This window comes from Dendrobates tinctorius, unplaced genomic scaffold (assembly GCF_039654945.1).
Source record: "Dendrobates tinctorius isolate UK_male_01 unplaced genomic scaffold, ASM3965494v1 ptg000211l, whole genome shotgun sequence".
In the NCBI taxonomy this organism is placed as follows: Eukaryota; Metazoa; Chordata; class Amphibia; order Anura; family Dendrobatidae; genus Dendrobates; species Dendrobates tinctorius.
This window is the reverse complement of record NW_027361878.1, coordinates 15074407-15096109: the sequence shown is the minus strand read 5'-3', so window position 1 is coordinate 15096109 and position 21703 is coordinate 15074407. Positions and strand designations below refer to the sequence as shown.

The 21703-nt window shown below is 48.7% G+C and overlaps 1 protein-coding gene across 1 annotated transcript in view; it reads left to right on the top strand.

Annotated features, from left to right (window-relative positions):
• The window catches only part of ATG2A (autophagy related 2A), a 212600-nt gene that overhangs the window by 71360 nt on the left and 119537 nt on the right, over positions 1 to 21703 (top strand). The window contains exons 13-14 of the mRNA XM_073554473.1: positions 59 to 142; positions 342 to 506. Coding sequence (XP_073410574.1) covers positions 59 to 142; positions 342 to 506 — 249 coding nt within the window. The remainder of the gene's footprint in view (positions 1 to 58; positions 143 to 341; positions 507 to 21703) is intronic.

Genomic DNA, 21703 nt, shown 5'->3' with positions numbered 1-21703 from the left:
TTGTTTTTGTATCAATGCCCATCCTGTATTTTAATATTTTTCCCTTTTTTATATTTAGCTCATGATTTTTAATAGTCCAGCATCTTCTTCACGTCCCTGTGCTCAAATACATTATAAGCGGATTCACAGGACGCCATCCAGAGTGAGTTTCACATCTTGTATCTCTGCATAGTTTTAAAGGCTATGGTATTATTAGTTTCTGTTATCAGATATAACTTTTCTTTTGCAAGATTGAGAAGCTTTTTACTATGTAGAATTTCTTCCTTGTATTTTTTCCCCTAAAGCGATTTCTCACCTCTTGCTTTTCTCTTCTTCGCTTCTTTATGTCCTCTCCCTCTCAGAGTAGCCGTAAGAAACAAGCCGTGAAAGTGAGTGCTGACATCAGAGTGGAACTGGAGGACTTTAAGTCTGAATTTGACCTCGGACTCATTGACCGACTGGGGTCCCTTTTCCAAGATGGAGCCACAAATGAAGCAAGCCCGCAAGGACATTTTGACTTGCACCTGGTAAGAAGCATTAACCCCTTTCTGTCATCGGACGTAATAGTACGTCTGATGGCAGCACTCCCGCTTTGATGTGGGCTTCGGCGGTGAGCACACATACAAGCTGGTACATGTCAGGTATTTTGAACATCTGACATGTGCCCACAATAGCCGCGGGCGGAATCGCGATCCGCCCGCTGTTATCTACTAGTTAAATGCCGCTGTTAAACTCTGACAGCGGCATTTAACAAGTGCTCCCGGCCATGCGGCCGGAAATGTGTTCACCGGTGACCTCCATCTCGTGATTGGGGGGTCATCGGTTCGTCAGCATAACAACCATAGGTCTCCTTGAGACCTCTATGGTTGTTGATGCTGGATTGCTATGAGCACCACCCTGTGGTCGGCGCTCATAGCAATGCAGTAAATCTGCTACATAGAGGCAATCTGAGCATCGCCTCTATGTAGCAGAGGTGATCTAGTTGTGGCAGCTTCTAGCCTCCCATGGAGGCTATTGAAGCATGCCAAAAACAAAAAAAAAAGTTTTTTAAAAATATGGAAAAATTAAAAAAACGTAAGTTCAAATCGCCCCCCATTTGCCCCATTCAAAATTAAAACAATAAACAAATAAAAATCAAACATAGACATATTTGGTATAGCCGCGTTCAGAATCGTCCGATCTATCAATAAAAAAAGGATTAACCTGATCGCTAAACGGCGTAGTGAGAAAAAAAATCAAAACGCCAGAATTGCGTTTTTCTCCTACGCCTCATTGGGGGACACAGAGACAGAGGGTGTTTTGCTGCTGCCACTAGGAGGACACTAAGCAAATCAGAAAGAAAAAAGTTATCTCCTCCCCTGCAGTATACACCCCGCAGCTGGATGAGATATCTCCAGTTCTTGCTTAGTGTCTGTAGGAGGCACTTGGGTCTGCTTTCAGACCCCACCGTTTTTATTTTAATTTTGAATTTTTCTGTAATTTTTTATTTTTTAATTAACGGAGTGAAGGGGGCGACGGTTCCTGTCTACGGCCCGCTCTCCCCCGAACCAACAGCAGGCAAGCACGTGGAGTAACCCTTCACGTACCTTTCCTGCGACGGTTTTTGGGCTGATTCCTCTACCTTTGGCGATGATGCTTGATGGAAGTTCCCGTCCGGGGCAGGCGCACGTAAGGGGGAAGACTGGGACAGCGCTTACGTAGGCCCTGAATCAGCCCCATAGCTCTCCATCCCCTTATCATAGGGAGGGTCGATTGAGCGTGGCCCCTTTAAGAACTCCTCCAGCTCTGCTTCATCTTGGAGGATGAGAGCTTGCATAGAGGACCGGAAAGCGCTGAACGCTGGAGTGGAGGTATGGGGTCGGGTCCTGTCCCCCGGGAGTAGCGCTGATGTAGTCAGCGGCGGTGCACCCAAGAGTTCTCAGCGCCCATCGCGGCCCTCACCGTCGCGCCCCCCCCCCCCCCCCCCCCCGGCTTTCTGGCCTGCTAGGCCGCAATTTAAATAGCGCTGCCCCGGCCCGCCCACCGGCGCCTACTTTGGGTAGGCTCAAAATCCAGGCCCTGGCTTTTCCGGCCTACTAGGCTGCAATTTGAATAGCGCCGCCCGCTCTATTGGCACCGCCCCCCTCGCTTGGCGCCTCTCAGCCTGTACGAGATGCGCGCTGCTAATCTCGGGGGCCATATCCTTTTTTTCCTCAGCTGGACACAAGCTGTGAGGCGAGCAGCCGGATACTGGGTGTCACCGCAGGGCCACCGCCATTCCTCCCGGGGGACACAAGATAGGACTGGGTAAGCTGCATCTGCCCCAGATTAAAGCTAAACCCCTTCCCGGCACGTTCCCTGCAGCTGCAGCAGACTCTGCTGTTAACCCTTTCAGGAGTGCTATGTCTCAATCTAAGGAAACGAAGCGGGTTGCTAAAAAGCACACTGCGATTTTTACCGTGTGTACCTCTTGCAAGGCTGGCTTACCTAGTGCGAAGACTAATCCGTTCTGCACTGACTGCGACCCGGCCTGCGCCCGGACCTGCGCTCAATCGCCTGCCGCCGCTGCCGACGGGTGGGCTGCGTCCCTGTCACGATCGGTAGAGTCTCTGACACAGGCTATATTCTCCCTTCGGGAGGGCTTTTTGAACCAGAAGGCGTCCTTACCCCCCGAGGAAAGCTCTGGCGTTGAAAGGGAACCGTCCGCCAGCAGGGGTCGCTCTCGTTCAAGGGATGGTCGGGGTTCTAGAAAGCGGACCCATGACGCTTCCTCTAGCCCTGTTCGCGCTTCTGCATCTGCGGCTCATATCTCTCGCTCTCCCTCTCCTGGAGTTCTCAGCGAGCACGACTCTGATTTTGATTGACACATCTGCCCCACAGAATCCTCCATCTGATCAAGAGTCACTTGATTCTCTTATAAAATCAGTTAACAAGATCCTGAAGTTGGATGAGTATAATGTTCCCGCTCCAACACATCCTATTTCTCTTAAGAAAAACAAGCGCGTGCGTAGGTTATTTACCAGCCATCCGGACTTTAAGGAGGTGGTTCAGCAACATAGAGATCGTCCGCATAAGCGATTCACAGGGCACAAGTCTACTCAGGCTAAATACCCCTTTGACCCAGACCTAATGAAAGATTAGTTACAGTCCTCTCCGGTGGACCCGCCTGTATCGCGCCTGGCGTCAAAGACACTTCTGTCTGTGTCCGAGGGGTCCTCGATCAAAAACCCCTCCGATCGTCAGATTGACTACCTTGCCTGTTCAGTTTTTGAAGCTTCAGGAGCAGCGCTTTTTCCATCTTTCGCGGCAATGGCCGCTTGGGCAGAGGTCTTGATTACGGTACCTCCTTCCAGGACACTAATCTTCCTCCGGAAGCAACCGCGGTCGCCAGGTAGATAATTCACGCAGCGGACTTCGTAGTGGACGCCTCTTTTGACGCCACCAACTGCGCTGCTCAAACTGCCGCTAATGCGGTCTCCATTAGAAGAGCCCTATGGCTCCGCGACTGGCGGGCGGATGCTGCATCCAAAAGATCCTTGACTTCTCTACCGTTTTAAACAGGTCGTCTTTTTGGAGAGAAACTAGTTCAACTCATTTCTGATGCTATCGGGGGGAAGAGTAAATTTCTCCCTCAACAAAAAGCTGCTTGGCCGTTTCGCAACCAACAGCCGGCGCGCTTTCGTTCCTTTCGCAACAAATCCAGTTGGTCCTCCTCTACCTTCTCTTCCGGATCAGGTCCATCTTCGCGCGGGGACAGAGGCTCCCAGGTCGCGTACAGACCTAACCGTCCTTGGAAACCCAGACCTAGGGCTTCTGGTTCCAAAGGAGCCAGGTCTCAGAGATCTACCCAATGACTTGTTGCGGTATCCGGCAGACGCCGACAAAGTAGGCGGCCGTCTATTTTCCTTCAGCTACACCTGGCTCGCGGTCGTCCACGACAAGTGGGTCAGGGAGCTAGTGTCCTCCGAATACAATATAGATTTTTCCTCTCCATCTCCAACTCGTTTTTTCCTTTCCTCTCCGCCCAAGGGAAAGACAGGAGCCTTCCTTCGGGCTGTTCAAGCTCTCTTAAGGGACGGCGTCATCATTCTGGTCCCTCATCACGAGAGGTTCAGAGGATTTTATTCAAACCTTTTTGTGGTTCCAAAGAAAGACTGCTCGATGCGTCCCATTCTGGATCTCAAACTGTTAAATCAGTTCGTCACGGTTCTGTGATTCCGAATGGAATCTCTCCGGTCAGTGGTCGCTTCCATGGAGAAAGGAGAGTTCCTAGCATCCATCGACATCAAGGACGCTTACCTTCACATCCCGATCTGCCCGTCTCACCAGCAGTTCCTGCGCTTTGCAATTCACGAGGAACACTTCCAGTTCGTGGCCTTGCCCTTCGGACTCGCCACTGCCCCCAGGGTCTTTACCAAGGTCATGGAGGCTGTCATGGCCATTCTCCACTCTCTGGGAGTAGTAGTTGTTACCGTATCTTGACGACCTGCTCATCAAGGGTCCGTCCCTTTCAGCCTGCGAAGAATCTGTGGAGATAACAGTAAATACACTTTCACGCCTGGGGTGGAAGATAAACTTAGAAAAGTCTTCCCCAAAACTGGCTCAGCAAATCTCCTTTTTAGGAATGATCTTGGACACTTCCCGCGGGTTGGTCATTCTCCCTCCAGAAAAGACGCAAGCTTTACAACAGACAGTGCAAACTCTTTTCCCGTCCAGCTTCTCACTCCATTCGTTTCAGCATGAGAGTTCTTGGAAAAATGGTAGCTGCCATGGAAGCAGTTCCGTTTGCACAGTTCCATCTTCGTCCCTTACAACACCAGTTGCTGTCAGCTTGGGACAAGAACCCGTTCTCCCTGGACCGTCGGATCCTTCTGTCCCTGCGGGTCAGGCAAACCCTCAAGTGGTGGACTCTGAAGTCCTCCCTGAATCAAGGAAGGTCCTTTCTCCCAGTAAGATGGTTGATAGTAACGACCGACGCAAGTCTTCTCGGCTGGGGTGCGGTCTTTAGTCACCACACGACTCAGGGTCGTTGGTCAACCCGAGAATCACGTCTCACTATCAACATCTTAGAGATTCGAGCGATCAGATTGGCTCTACAGAGTTTCCACCATCTCCTCGCAGGTCACCCCATTAGGATCCAATCAGACAACGCCACGGCTGTAGCGTATATCAACCGCCAGGGAGGTACCCGGAGCAAGATGGCCATGCACGAAGTGAGTCACATCCTCCATTGGGCCAAGACCAACCATTCCTCCATCTCAGCAATTCACATCCCTGGCGTGGAAAATTGGGCGGCAGATTTTCATTGCCTCAGGAGAGTGGTCTCTTCATCCAGAAGTATTTCACCAGATCTGTCTTCGTTGGGGGACTCCGGATGTGGAACTCATGGCCTCCAGGCTAAACAACAAGGTGTCTCGGTTCGTTGCCCGATCGCGCGATCCATGTGCCATCGGAGCGGATGCCCTGGTGCTGCCATGGCACCGGTTCCGGCTTCCGTACATCTTTCCCCCTCTTCCCTTGCTTCGGAGGGTCGTCAAGAAGATCAGAGCAGAGGGAGTGCCTGTGATCCTAGTCGCGCCAGATTGGCCACGCCGAGCATGGTATGCGGAACTAATACAGCTGGTCGCCGACGTTCCCTGGTGACTTCCAGATTGCTCGGATCTGCTTTCTCAGGGCCCGATTTACCACCAGAACTCCAGGGCCCTGTCTGTGACAGCATGGCTGTTGAATCCTGGATTTTAGCACAGGCTGGATTCTCTCCCGACGTCATCTCCACCATGATTAGTGCTAGGAAGCCAGTATCCAGACGTATCTATCACCGCACCTGGAAAATATTCTTTTCATGGTGCAAGGATCATGGTCGTTCCCCTCTGGTATTCTCCATTCCAAGAATATTGGAGTTTCTTCAATCCGGACTAAGATCAGGTCTCGCGCTTAGCTCGCTCAAGGGCCAATTTTCGGCCTTGTCAGTGTTTTTCCAACAAAGAATTGCCACCAAACCTCAGGTCAGGACGTTTATTCAAGGAGTCTCCCATGTAGCGCCTCCTTATAGGAATCCATTAGAACCATGGGACCTTAACCTGGTTCTCGGGGCCTTACAAGAGGATCCTTTTGAACCGCTGCAGGACGTGTCATTGATAATCCTCTCTTGGAAAGTGGTCTTTCTAGTAGCCATCACGTCAGTCAGACGAGTTTCGGAATTGGCAGCTCTGTCCTGCCGTTCTCCGTTTCTGAATTTTCATCAGGACAAGGTGGTTCTCAGGACGTCCCCGTCCTTCATGCCCAAGGTCGTTTCCCCTTTCCATCTCAACGAGGAAATTGTTTTGCCTTCCTTTTTGTCCGGCACCAGTCCATCGCATTGAGAAGGACCTCCACACCCTGGATGTGGTTAGGGCGCTGAGACGGTACATCTCACGGACGGCTCCCTTCCGCAGGTCAGATGCCCTGTTCATACTTCCTTAGGGGCATAGGAAAGACCTTGCCGCGTCCAAAGCAACGCTAGCCAGGTGGATTCGCTCTGCGATTTCAGGAATCCTACCATGTCAGGAACGCGCCGGTCCCTGCGGGGATTAAGGCGCACTCTACCCGGTCAGTGGGCGCCTCGTGGGCAATTCGGCACCAGGCCTCGGCAGAACAGGTCTGCAAGGCTGCGACTTGGTCCAGTCTGCATACCTTCTCAAAACATTACCAAATTCATTCTCAGGCCTCTGCAGATGCAGCTCTCGGCAGACGTATCCTGCAATCGGCAGTACCTCAGTCTTAACTCAGAGGTACATGGGGTATTAGCAGATGTATGCTCCCCACCCAGGGACTGGTTTAGAACGTCCCACTGTCACTGTGTCCCCCAATGAGGCGTAGGAGAAATGGATTTTTGTGTACTCACCGTAAAATCCTTTTCTCCGAGCCATTCATTGGGGAACACGGCACCCGCCCTGTTTAGCCTACTGGCTCATTTGTAGCATTCTTAGGTTTTGACATAGTTCATTACTGTTGACTGTTTAAGCTCCTACTGCTTTTTTCACTGAACTGGAGATATCTCATCCAGCTGCGGGGTGTATACTGCAGGGGAGGAGTTAACTTTTTTTCTTTCTGATTTGCTTAGTGTCCTCCTAGTGGCAGCAGCATAACACCCACTGTCTCTGTGTCCCCCAATGAATGGCTCGGCGAAAAGGATTTTACGGTGAGTACACAAAAATCCCTATTTTTTGGTCGCCATGACATTGCATTAAAATGCAATAACGGGCGATAAAAAGATTGTATCTGCACAAAAGTGGTATCATTAAAAACGTCAGCTTGGCGCTCAAAAAAAAAATAAGCCCTCACCTGACCGAAGATCACCAAAAATGGAGACGCTAAGGGTCTTGGAAAATGGTGCAATTTGTTTTTTTTCTTAGCAAACTTTGGAATTTTTTTCACCACTTAGATGAAAAAGAACCTAGACATGTTTAGTGTCTATGAACTCGTAATGACCTGGAGAATCCTAATGGCAGGTCAGTTTCAGCATTTAGTGAACCTAGCAAAAAAGCTAAACAAAAAAACAAGTGTGGGATTGCACTTTTTTTTGCAATTTCACTGCACTTGGAATTTTTTTTCCTGTTTTCTGTTTCACGATATGGTAAAACCAATGGTATCGTTCAAAAGTACAACTCATCTCGCAAAAAATAAGCCCTCAAATGACCATATTGACAGAAAATTAAAAAAAAGTCATGACTCTGGGAAGAAGGGGAGCATAAAACGAAAATGCAAAACCGGTCATTAAGGAGTTAAAGGGAATCAGTCAACAGGTTTACACTATGTAATCTGATAGCAGTGTGATGTAGGGACAGAGACCCTGATTCCAGCGATGTATCGCTTAGTCTACTGGGTGCAGCAGTTCTGATAGAATCACTTTTCTCACTTCTGCAGATCTAGCAGAGCTCTGAATGCTGAGCCCTATATAACCTCACCCACACCACTAATTGGTCACTTTCTTTGTACGCTGTATTGACAGCTGCTAATCGAGGGGGGGGGGTGGACCAGGAGACATTTAGTCCTGTAGTGATAATCTCCTGTTGATAGAACAATGATTTTATTGAAACAAGACACAGCCCAGTAGGTGACACATCTCTGGAATTAGGGTTTCAGCCCCTACATCATGCTGCTCTCAGTCTACATAGCAAAAGCTGCTGACAGATTCCATTTTAGACACAAACTAGGGAAGAAAACTAGATTTTGGGTACTCGCCGTAAAATCTGTTTCTCGGAGCCTTCATTGGGGGACACAGGAAACCATGGGTGTATGCTGCTGCCCCTAGGAGGTTGACACTATGCAAAAAAAAGGGTTAGCTCCTCCCGAGCAGTATATACCCACCAACTGGCAGAAAGCTATTGTCAGTGAGAAAGCAGTAGGAGAAGCAGAGAACTTAACAGAATGATCAAAACAGATAACAGTAGAATCTGATAAAAACAATAAACAGTAAACAAGGGCGGGTGCTGTGTCTCCCAATAAAAGCTCTGAGAAGCAGATTTTACGGTGAGTACCTAAAATCTAGTTTTCTCTCCCTTCATTGGAGGACACAGGAAACCATGGGATGTCCAAAAGCAGTCCCAAGGGTGGGAAGAAGAATAATACCCTAAAGTCATAGCTCAGGCCACTGTGGCATCTGAAGAAGCATGAGTATGAACCCTCTAGAATTTGGTGACTGCATGAATGGAGGCCCATGTAGCAGCTTTGCAGAGCTGCGAGGCCGATGCCTGATGACGGACTGTCCAGGAGGCTCCCATCGAACGCGTAGTGTGTGCGGTAATCCTCAATGGCCGTGCTCTACCTCTTAGACGGTAAGCTTCCAGAACGGTGGAATGGATCCATCGAGCAATGGTAGACCAGGACGCAGGAAGACCCCTTCGAGGACCCTCGGGGATAATGAACAGAGAAACTGAGCACCGAAAAGGCTCAGCCCTGGACAGATAAACTTGTAGAGCCCTTACAAGATCCAGTTTGTGCAACGACCGCTCTCGGGGGTGAAACGGACAAAAGGACGGAAGCACAATGTCCTCATTCAGATGAAAGCCGGAAACCACCTTGGAAGAAAGGATGGAACCGGGCGCAGGACAACCTTGTCCTGGTGCAGAATCTGATAAGGAGAATGACAGGAGAGTGCCGCCAACTCAGAAACCCGCCTGATCGAGGTGATCGCGACCAGGAATGCGATCTTCCAGGAATGGATTGTGAACGACATCTCGCACAGTGGTTCGAACGGAGACTTTTGTAAAACATCAAGTACCAAATTAAAATCCCAGGGATCCACCAGTGGAAGGTAGGAAGGAACGGAGTGGGCCACTTCCAAAGTTTTTAGCGGTCGGCGAACAGCTAAATTCCTTTAGAACAGGATTCAGAGAGCCAAAATCTCTCCCTTAATGGAACTAAGACAGTCCGGATTCCAGATCCAATTGTAGAAAGGACAAGATGGGTGGTAGATAAAACACCATTGGAGTGATTTGGTGAACTTCACATTGGAGTGATTTGGTGAACTTCACATCAGCGGAAATATGCTTTCCATGTTCGGTGGTAAATCTTGGAAGACGAAGGCTTCCTCGCCTTGATCATGGTTTGTATGACCTGGTCGGAAAACCCAGCTGATCTCAGCACCGCGCTTCAACAGCCATGCCGTTAAACTGAGCGACTGAGAACTCTGGTGGAAGAGGGGCCCCTGTGACAAAAGGTCCGGACGATCCGGGCGTCTCCACTGCGCGGTTGAGTAACTCTGCGTATGAGGGTCTCCGAGCCCAATCCGGGGCAATGAGAATCACGGGAATTCCTTCCGATTTTATCTTTTTGACTACCCTGGTATGTGCACCACGGAGATCGCTGGAACATTCTGCTCGGCCCAAGCCAGGATTCGAGCGACCTCTGACATCACTGCCAGACTTCGAGTCCCCCCTTGGTGGTTGATGTACGCCACCGCCGTGGCGTTGTCGGTCTGAACCCGAATCTGGTATTCCTGAAGTTCCTGCCAATGTACCAGGGAAAGGAATACTGCTCGGAGTTCCAGAATGTTGATGGGGAGAGCCGATTCCTGAGCTGACCACCGACCCTGGACCCTCAGATCCTAGAAGACTGCTCCCCAGCCGAGAAGGCTGGCATCCGTTGTGACTTTTTTCCAATGATTGGGGAGGAAGGACCTCCCGAGACGGATCGACTGGCAGTGCTCCCACCATTTTAGGGACTGTTTTATTCGCGGTGGAATCGAGACCACCCGATCCAGGGAACAAATTGAATTGTCCCATCTCTCCAGAAGGAAGAATTGGAGAGGGCGCGTGTGAAATTGAGCAACTGGAACTGCTTCCATTGAGGCAACCATTTTGCCTAGCACACTCATGCTGAAAAGGAGGGAGCGGGGCGAGCAACCGAGAACTCCGCGTATGAGAGCCAGGGATTTGTCCTTGGGTAGGAAGATCTTTGCTTGGGCCGTCTCGAAGAGCATTCCTAGAAAAACCAGACATTGGACCGGGGTCAGAGAGGAATTTGCGGTGCTGACTATCCAGCCTAGCCGAGTAAGAGTTTCCAGGGTGATCTGCAGGCTCTCCTGACACGCCACAGGGGATGCGGCTTTGATGAGGATGTCGTCTAAATAGGGAATGACGACAATGCCTCTGCTGCGTAGAATAGCCATCGTTGTCGCCATCACCTTGGTAAAAACTCGGGGGGCGGTGGCTAGGCTGAACGGCAGTGCCATGGATTGAAAGTGGACCCCCTGAATGGCGCAACGAAGGAACCTCTGGTATGGGGGAAAGATGGGAATGTGTAGGTATTCATCTTGAATGTCTGCCGAACAGAGAAATTCCCCTGATTCCATGGAGGCTATCACGGATTGAAGGGACTCCCATCTTGAAGTAGCGCAGGCGTATGTATGTGTTCAGGAGTTTGAGGTCCAGAGTGGGACGAACTGAGCCGTCTTTCTTCGGAACCACAAACAGGTTGGCATAAAAATCTGAAAAGCGCTCTTGTATGGGAATGTAGACGATGATGCCGGCTTCGAAGAGGGAATTGATAGCCTTGAAAAACCCCGGAATGAGAGACGTATCTCTTGGTGGACGGGACTCGAAAAAGCGAGATTGAGGGAGAGAAGAAAACTCTATCTTGTAACCGTAGGAGACGACATCCCATACCCAGGCGTCATCGACGACGGACAGCCACTCGTCCAGAAACTGAAGGAGACGACCGCCCACCTTGAGAGGATTCCCAGGTGGGGATGCACCGTCATGCAGCCGAAAACCTGGGGGGCCGGCGCTGGGTAGGTCTTGAGCGCCAGGTCGGGGCTGGCTTAATGGAGAGTCCTTTCCTTTGTTGAAGCACAGGGGATCTGTCTTGTCGCGGGTGGCTCTGTGGTTGAAACCTCCGGAAAGACCGAAAAGGAGCAGTGCGACGTGGCGTGCGCTTGATCCTCTGCTGTGGCAGAAGTGTACTCTTCCCTCCTGTAGTATTGGAGATTATCTTATCCAGCTCTTCTCCAAATAGTCAAGAACCGTGGAAGGGAACTTTGATGCAGAGTCAGCATTTCAGGCCTTAAGCCACAGAACTCTGCGGATCGCGACAAAGTTGCTGGATGCTATGGCTGAGCAAGCAGCTGCATCCAGAGACGCGGACACAAGATATTTGCCCGCGTGGTCAATCTGGTTCGCCAAATTGGCTAGGTTGTCGAACGGGGCCCCGGCGACGATACCCCGGCGGAGATGCTTTGCCCATGTGGAGACTGCCTTAGCCACCCAGGTGGTGGCGAAGGAGGGACAGAAGGAAGAGTCCGCGGCCTTGAAGGCGTACTTAGCCAGAGACTCTGTGTCTGTCAAAGGGTTCCTTTAGACAGGAACTGTCAGAGAGAGGGAATATAGTTTTGGTCGACAGCCGGGAGACTGGAGGGTCCACCGAAGGAGACACTGCCCACTTGTTAAGCAGGTCAGGCTGAAAAGGATACAGGACGCTCATGCATCGTCTTCTTTGGAAATGCTTGTCTGGGTCTGCCATTCCACCGCGAAGGTCCTGTTGAACTCGTCGTTATTGGCAAAGACACGGGTAGGGTGCTTTGTTTTCCTGAAAGACAGTCTGTTCAGAAGGAGATAACTTAGCGTCTTTAAAATCAAGAGTCTCATTAACAGCGACAATCAAACTATCCACTGTGTCACGCAGTTTTGAGACCTGTGCTGAGTCCAGATCAGAATCTGACTCAGAACGGGGGTCTGGCTCTAGCACCTCTGGAGTATCTGTTGAAGGGGAAACAGATACCTTGGTTAGGTCAGCTACCGACTGAGATAGAGATGTTATCAACTTGGGGGGGCGGGATGCACACTCTCGGAGGCTCCTGGGAAGACATTTTAGATTGTTTACAATTAAGGCAGAGAGAGGGATGAGGTCTGACCAGAGGGGAACTTCTTGTTGCAGGATGAACATGCAAAGTGTACCACAATGAGAGGAGGATGGGGAGGGAGGGTCCCTAAGGCTAGACATAGAAATAGAGAAGCTATGAGCCAGGGGAGATCTGCCAGGGATGAGAACTGACCCCCCAGTGACAGAGCTTACAGACCTGGATCCTGGCCGGGAGCAATCTGATGAGAGGAGCTGCTGCTGTGAGGCTGCCAAGTGATGAGGAGATGCTGGCGCAGGTGGCGACCTGGAGCTGCTGCTTAGGGCCTGCAGAGCGGTGAGCTGTGGAGCGCAGAGGAAATGGTGCCGTTTCGTGGGCAGAGCCTATTGGCGTGCAAAATTCGCGCTCTATTGAGGCCAGGAGGGAGGGGGGAATCCAGGTGGAGGTGCGCATAGAATCCCGGCAGAAGTGAGAAGGCACGCTGTGCTGCAGGGAAGGGGGAAAGAGAGCTGCTAATAGGCCGGGAGGGGTGGGTGGGACCCGGTGGAGCGTCGGCGCCCTTGATTGGCTGGCCGGCGGGGGGCGTGGTCTAGCGCTTAAGTAGGCCCAAAGTGAAGCTGAGAACTAAATTAGTGAAAGGAGGCCGCAGGGGGAACTGGGGGAGCGCGGTAGGGGCTGCAGATCACCTAAGGGGCCAGGGATGGGACCGTAAGGATGAAACGGTCCTAACTTCCATACTGGGGATCCCTTTAAGAGAGGCCTGGCGTCAGAATTAGAGCGCTGAGTGGATTTGCCCTGACTTCCATACCAATGATCCCTTTAATAGAAGCCTGGAGTGAGAATCAGAGCGTTGAGGGATTTAACCTAACTTCCATACCAGAGATCCCGTTAAGAGAGGCCTGGGGTCAGTACCAAAGCGCAGAGTGGATTTGCCCTCACTTCCATACCGGGGATCCCTTTAAGGCTATGTGCCCACGTAGCGTTTTAAAACGCTCACTAAAAACCGGACTCCTTCCCAGAAATCGCGCGTTTTTTTTCCGCGCGATTTCACCGCGATTATGATCGCAATTTTGCCGCGACTTTCGCGTGCGATATTCAAGCACTTTCCAAGCGATTTGAAGCATCGCTTGGAAAGTGATTGACAGGTTGGTCACACTCGTCAAACATAGTGTTTGACAAGTGTGACCAGGTTTTTACTATTGAGGCTGCCTATGCGGCATCAATAGTAAAAGATAGGATGTTAAAATGCTAAAAAAAAATAAAAAAATCGGGGTATATTTACCTTCCGGCGTCCCGCGATGCCATCCCGGGCCACAGCGTTCCCAGTAATGCCTTGCGAGACCTGTGATGACGTCTCGCGTTGCTATAGCGATCTCGCGAGACCACGTCATTACAGGGCCTTGCCGCAAGGCATTACTGGGAATGCTTAGGCCGGGAATGCAGCGCGGGACACCGGAAGGTAAATATACCCCGATTTTTTATTTTTTATTCTTTTTTTTACAGGGGTATGGTACCCAGGGCCTGGGGGACAGTCTCCTCTCCTCCACACCGTGGGTACCAACCGCACATGAGACGCTTAACTTCCCGCATGGTGGGCATAGCCACATGCGGGAAGTCAGCGATTCTCATGCATTCCTGAGTGCGGAATAGCGGAAATTCTTTGCGATTCCGCACAAAAGAATGAGCATGCTGCCATTTTTTCCGCGATGCAATTCCGCCGCGGAAAAAAGCGCAGCATTAGCACAGCATGTGCGGAATGCCATAGGAATGCATGGGGGCATTCTGTACACGATTTTTAAACGTTTTCGCTCCAAAAATCGCGGCAAAAATGCTTAAAAATCGCTACGTGGGCACACAGCCTAAGAGGGGCCTGGGGTCAGAATCAGAGCGCTGAGGGATTTGCCCTAACTTCCATACAGGAGATCCCTTTAAGAGAGGCCTGGGGTCAGAACAAAGTGCTGGATGGATTTGCCCTCACTTCCATACCAATGATCCCTTTAAGAGACCCTGGGGTCAGAACCACAGGACTGAGTGGAACGGTCCTAACTTCCATACCGGGGATCCCTTTAACCCCTTCATGACCCAGCCTATTTTGACCTTAATGACCTGGCCATTTTTTGCAATTCTGACCAGTGTCCCTTTTTGAGGTAATAACTCAGGAACGCTTCAACGTATCCTAGCGATTCCGAGATTGTTTTTTCGTGACATATTGGGCTTCATGATAGTGGTAAATTTAGGTAGATAATTTTTGCGTTTATTTGTGAAAAAAATGGAAATTTGGCGAAAATTTTGAAAATTTTGCAATTTTCAAATTTTGAATTTTTATTCTGTTAAACCAGAGCGTTATGTGACACAAAATAGTTAATAAATAACATTTCCCACATGTCTACTTTACATCAGCACAATTTTGGAAACAACATTTTTTTTCGTTAGGAAGTTATAAGGGTTAAAAGTTGACCAGCAATTTCTCATTTTTACAACAAAATTTACAAAACCATGTTTTTTAGGGACCACCTCACATTTGAAGTCACTTTGAGGGGTCTAAATGGCAGAAAATACCCAAAAGTGTCACCATTCTAAAAACTGCACCCCTCAAGCTACTCAAAACTACATTCAAGAAGATTATTAACCCTTCAGGTGCTTCACAGGAACTAAAGCAACATGGAATGAAAAAATGGACATTTTAATTTTTCCAACCAAAATTTTATTTTAGCATCAATTTTTTCATTTTCACATGGGTAACAGGATAAAATGTATCCTAAAATTTGTTGGGCAATTTCTCCTGAGTACACTGATACCTCATATGTGGTCATAAACCACTGTTTGGGCGCACGGCAGGGCTCAGAAGGCAAGGGGCGCCATTTTACTTTTTGAATGTAAAATATGCTTGAATGTTTAGCGGTTGCCATGTCTTGTTTTAAGAGTACCTGTGTGCCTAAACATTGGAGCTCCCCCACAAGTGAGCCCATTTTGGAAACTAGACCCTCCAAGGAACTTATCTAGATGCATAGTATGCACTTTGAACCCCCAGGTGCTTCACAAATTGATCTGTAAAAAAAAAAAAAAGTACTTTTTTTTTCACAAAAATTTTATTTGGCCTCAGTTTTTTCATTTTCACATGGGCAACAGGATAAAATGGATCCTAAAATTTGTTGGGCAATTTCTCCTGAGTACATCAATATCTCATATGTGGTCATAAACCACTGTTTGGGCGCACCGCAAGGCCCGGAAGGGAAGGAGCGCCATGTGACTTTTTGATTGGAAAATTAGCTCCAATCATTAGCGGACACCATGTCGCATTTGGAGAGCCCCTGTGTGCCTAAACATTGGAGCTCCCCCACAAGTGACCCCATTTTGGAAACTAGACCCCCCGAAGGAACTTATCTAGATGTGTGGTGAGCACTTTGAAGCCCCAAGTGCTTCACAGAAGTTTATAACGCAGAGCAGTGAAAATAAAAAAATAATTTTTTTTCCTCAAAAATGATTTTTTAGCCCGCTATTTTTTATTTTCCCAAGGGTAACAGGATAAATTGGACCCCAAAAGTTGTTGTTCAGTTTGTCCTGAGTACACTGGTACCCCATATGTGGGGGAAAACCACTGTTTGAGCGCACGGCATGGCTCAGAAGGGAAGGAGCGTCATTTGACGTTTTGAATGGAAAATTAGCTCCAATCGTTAGCGGACACCATGTTGTGTTTGCAGAGCCCCTGTGTGCGTAAACTTTGGAGCTCCCCCACAAATGACCCCATTTTGGAAACTAGACCCCCTAAGGAACTTATCTAGATGCATAGTGAGCACTTTGAACCCCCAGGTGCTACGCAGAAGTTTATAACGCAGAGCCGTTAAAATAAAAATATATTTTTTTTCCCTCAAAAAATAAATTTTTAGCCTGCTATTTTTTATTTTCACAAAGGTAACAGGATAAATTGGACCCCAAAAGTTGTTGTCCAGCTTGTCCTGAGTACGCTGGTACCACATATGTGGGGGGGACCACTGTTTGGGCACACGTTGGGGCTCAGAAGGGAAGTAGTGACGTTTTGAAATGCCGACTTGATGGAATGGTCTGTGGGCGTCATGTTATGTTTGCAGAGCCCCTGATGAACCTAAACAGTGGAAACCCCCCACAAATTACCCCATTTTGGAAACTAGATCACCCAAGAAACTAATATAGATGTGTGGTGAGCACTTTGAACCCCCAAGTGCTTCACAGAAGTTTATAACGCAGAGCAGTGAAAATAAAAAAATAATTTTTTTTCCTCAAAAATGATTTTTTAGCCCGCTATTTTTTATTTTCCCAAGGGTAACAGGATAAATTGGACCCCAAAAGTTGTTGTTCAGTTTGTCCTGAGTACACTGGTACCCCATATGTGGGGGAAAACCACTGTTTGAGCGCACGGCATGGCTCAGAAGGGAAGGAGCGTCATTTGACGTTTTGAATGGAAAATTAGCTCCAATCGTTAGCGGACACCATGTTGTGTTTGCAGAGCCCCTGTGTGCGTAAACTTTGGAGCTCCCCCACAAATGACCCCATTTTGGAAACTAGACCCCCTAAGGAACTTATCTAGATGCATAGTGAGCACTTTGAACCCCCAGGTGCTACGCAGAAGTTTATAACGCAGAGCCGTTAAAATACAAATATATTTTTTTTCCCTCAAAAAATAAATTTTTAGCCTGCTATTTTTTATTTTCACAAAGGTAACAGGATAAATTGGACCCCAAAAGTTGTTGTCCAGCTTGTCCTGAGTACGCTGGTACCACATATGTGGGGGGGACCACTGTTTGGGCACACGTTGGGGCTCAGAAGGGAAGTAGTGACGTTTTGAAATGCCGACTTGATGGAATGGTCTGTGGGCGTCATGTTATGTTTGCAGAGCCCCTGATGAACCTAAACAGTGGAAACCCCCCACAAATTACCCCATTTTGGAAACTAGATCACCCAAGAAACTAATATAGATGTGTGGTGAGCACTTTGAACCCCCAAGTGCTTCACAGAAGTTTATAACGCAGAGCCGTGAAAATAAAAAAATATTTTTTTTTCCTCAAAAAATTATTTTTAGACCACTATTTTTTATTTTCACAAGGGTAACAGGATAAATTGGACCCCAAAAGTTGTTGTCCAGTGTGTCCTGAGTACGCTGGTACCCCATAAGTGGGGGGGGACCACTGTTTGGGCACACGTTGGGGCTCGGAAGGGAAGTAGTGAAGCTTTGAAATGAAGACTTGATGGAATGGTCTGTGGGCGTCATGCTACATTTGCAGAGCCCCTGATGTACCTAAACAGTGGAAACCCCCCACAAGTGACCCCATTTTGGAAACTATATCACCTAAGGAACTAATCTAGATGTGAGGTAAGCACTTTGAACCCCCAAGTGCTTCACAGAAGTTTATAACGCAGAGCTGTGAAAATAAAAAAATATTTTTTTTTCCACAAAAAGTGATTTTTAGCCCACTATTTTTTATTTTCACAAGGGTAACAGGATAAATTGGACCCCAAAAGTTGTTGTCCAGTTTGTCCTGAGTACGTTGATACCCCATATATGGGGGGGGACCACTGTTCGGGGACACGTTGGGGCTCGGAATGGAAGTAGTGACGTTTTGAAATGCCGACTTGATGGAATGGTCTGTGGGCGTCATGTTACGTTTGCAGAGCCCCTGATGTACCTAAACAGTGGAAACCCCCCACAAGTGACCCCATTTTGGAAACTAGACCCCCCAAGGAACTTATCTAGATGTGTGGTGAGCACGTTGAACCCCCAAGTGCTTCACAGAAGTTTATAACGCAGAACCGTGAAAATAAAAAATCTTTTTTTTCCACAAAAATAATTATTTTAGCCCCCATTTTTTTATTTTCCCAAGGGTAACAGGAGAAATTAGACCCCCAAAGTTGTTGTGCAATTTTTCCTGAGTACCCTGATACCCCATAAGTGGGGGTACACCACTGTTTGGGCACACGTCGGGGCTCGAAATGGAGGGAGCACCGTTTGACTTTTTGAACGCAAAATTGGCTGGAATAAATGGTGGCTCCATGTCGCGTTTGGAGAGCCCCTGATGTGCCTAAAGAGTGGAAACCCCTCAATTCTATCTCCAACCCTAACCCCAACACACCCCTAACCCTAATCATAACCCTAACCACAACCCTAATCCCAACACACCCCTAACGAAATCCCAACTCTAACCCTAACCACAAGCCTAACCGTAATCCCCAACCCTAATCCCAATTCCAACCCTAACCCTAAGTTCAACCCTAACCCTAAGTTCAACCCTAACCCTAAGTTCAACCCTAACCCTAAGTTCAACCCTAACCCTAAGTTCAACCCTAACCCTAAGTTCAACCCTAACCCTAAGTTCAACCCTAACCCTAAGTTCAACCCTAACCCTAAGTTCAACCCTAACCCTAAGTTCAACCCTAACCCTAAGTTCAACCCTAACCCTAAGTTCAACCCTAACCCTAAGTTCAACCCTAACCCTAAGTTCAACCCTAGCCCTGGACCTAACCCTAATGGAAAAAAAAAAAATATTTTATTATTTGTCCCTACCTATGGGGGTGATAAGGGGGGCGGTGATTTACTTTTTATTTATTTTGATCACTATGAAAGTTTATCATAGTGATCAAAATAAATGAATGAATCTGCAGCGTTGCAGATTCGATTCGGCGCACTGCGCATGCGCCCGCCATCTTGCAAGATGGCGGCGCCCATGACGCTGGACGGCAGGACACCGGGACGGATAGCGGGAGGTCGGAGGCACAAAGGAGGGTGAGAGTGGGTGATCGGAGGGGCGATCGGAGGGCTGGGGGGGCGGAGGGAAGGCGGAGGGGCAGATCATGACGGCGGCTGCCGATCGGTGCCGTCAGACGGTGGCGGCAGCCGATCGGTGACGTCAGTCGGTGTGGGGGGGGTCGGGTCTCGGTGTCCAGCCATGTCCGATGCTATTTCAGCATCAGCCATGGCTGGATTGTAATATTTCACCAATTTTCATTGGTGAAATATTACAATCGCTCTGATTGGCAGTTTCACTTTTAACAGCCAATTAGAGCGATCGTAGGCACGTGGGGGCTAAGCCACACCCCCAGGTGTTAACTCTGAAGGGTCCTTTGTGTGCGGGTCGGGTGACCTTTCAGTGACCCCGGTCACCTGACCCGCAGGGGGGCTATTTATAGCATGACGCCTACGTAGGCGTCATAGGTCGTTTGGGCACTGCTTTTCATGATGCCTACGTAGGCGTCATAGGTCGTGAAGGGGTTAAGAGAGGCCTGGGTCAAAACCAAAGCGCTGGATGGATTTGGCCTGACTTCCATACCAATGATCCCTTTAATAGAAGCCTGGGGTCAGAATCAGAGCGCTGAGGGATTTTCCCTAACTTCCATACCGGAGATCCCTTTAAGAGGGAAGATGTGCCTATGGGATCGAGGATGTGTGATGGGTATATGGGCAGGGAGGGGATGATTCATTTCTGTCATGTGCTTTCTGCTCTTTTCTGGGGGGCAGACAATGGCTGGGAGCTTATGTTCCCGTGGATGATAGATTTCTCCCACCTTCTCAGTGTCTGCTGAGGTTTTGTCTGAAGTGGGAAAACTGTTGCTCATAGCAACCAATCACTGCTCAGCTTCTTTGAAACAGCTCTGGTGAAATTAAAGATGCTTAGTGATTGGTTACAAGGAAAACTGTTGCTCATAGCAACCAATCACAGCTCAGCTTCTCTTAAACAGCTCTGGTGAATTGAAAAATGCTTCATGATTGGTTGGTGATACACACACACATACATTCAATTTTATATATATAGATGCCGTATATACTCTAGTATAAGCCGATATTTTCAGCCCATTTTTTAAGGCTGAAAGTGCCCCTCTCGGCATAATCTATGGAGCATCTTGTGGGGCCATAACCTTTATGGAGGAGCATATGGGGCATAATCTATGGAGCAGCTTGTGGGGCCATAACCTTTATGGAGCAGCATACGGGGCATATTATTCTATGGAGCATCTTTTCTGTCCATAACCTTTATGGAGCAGCATATGGGGCATGTTATTCTATGGAACATCTTATGGGGCCATTATTAACCTTTGTGCAGCATTATATGGGGTGCATTTTGTATGGAGCATCTTATGGGGCCATCATGAACTGTAGTGAGCATTATATGGGGCTCCTGATTCAATATGGATATTCAAAAACATTTAGCCTACTGATGTCTCAAGTAATTTTACTTTTATTGGTATCTATTTTTATAGTGCTTTGAAGAAAGCACTATCTTGTAATCCGAACGCTGCTAACTTCTTATTATTGTTCAGTTGATTTCCGCAATTAATGCGGCCCGAACCGCTACAGACTCCGTTGAGGTGTCGTTTCGAAGCCAGCGTCCACGAGTGGTGTGCTAAGTAATTTTCGTGTCGATCGGATTTGTAGTTTTTGCGCAATTTGCGTTTGAAAAACATTTTCCTCAATGCATTTCAATGGGAAAATGTTGCCATAGTGAAAACATGCCCTGAGGCGATTCAAATGGCAGTTAAGCTCATTGATATGCGCAGGCACACCTAGTTACTATGCCAACGCCTACAAACTTCACATGACTCCCCAGGACAGAGTTTCTGGCAGATAATATCAGCTCTAAAGGCCATGTGCACACGATGCATTTTTCCTGCGGATCCGCAGCGGATTTTACCGCGCTGAAACGCTGCAGATCCGCAAAGTGATTTACAGTACAATGTAAATCAATGCAAAATAAAAAACCGCAGCATGTCACTTCTTTTGTACGGTTTTCCACCTGCTCCATTCTCCAAATCCGCAGGGGGAAATCCGCAGTGGAAAACCGCACAAAAACCGCTGGAAAACCACAATAAAAAAGGAAGAAATCCACAGGAAAAATGCAGGTCATTTGACCTGCAGATTTCTTCAAATCTGCGCGGAAAAATCCGCAGGAGGAAAATCTACGTGTGCACTTAGCCTTAAAGCGAAACCCACAGCACAAATGCAAATCTAGTTTCATCACATGACGCATGCCCCTGAGAGAGAATGTGCGCCAAAGTGGATTTAGAAGCCCAGTGAGCCAAACTGGCTCTTAAAGGGGCCGAAGCGCCAAAGTGATTCTTAAAGGGCCGGCGCACCGAAATGAGTCTTAAAGGGCCGGCGCGCCAAATCGAAAGCTGAGTGACCCCAGGCTCCAAATCGGAGGCTGAGCCCCACCCCGGCCTCCAAATCGGAGGCTGAGCGACCGTGGCCTACAAATCGGAGGCTGAGCCACCCTGGCCTCCAAATCGGACCCAGAGTGGCCCCGCCCACCAAATCGGACCCAGAGTGGCCCCGCCCACCAAATCGGACCCAGAGGCCAAAGTGGCCCCTGAGAGGCAGCCACAGTTAAAACGGATCCTGAGTTGAAAGTCTTGCAGGGGCAGCAGGCAAGTCTCTTTTAAAGG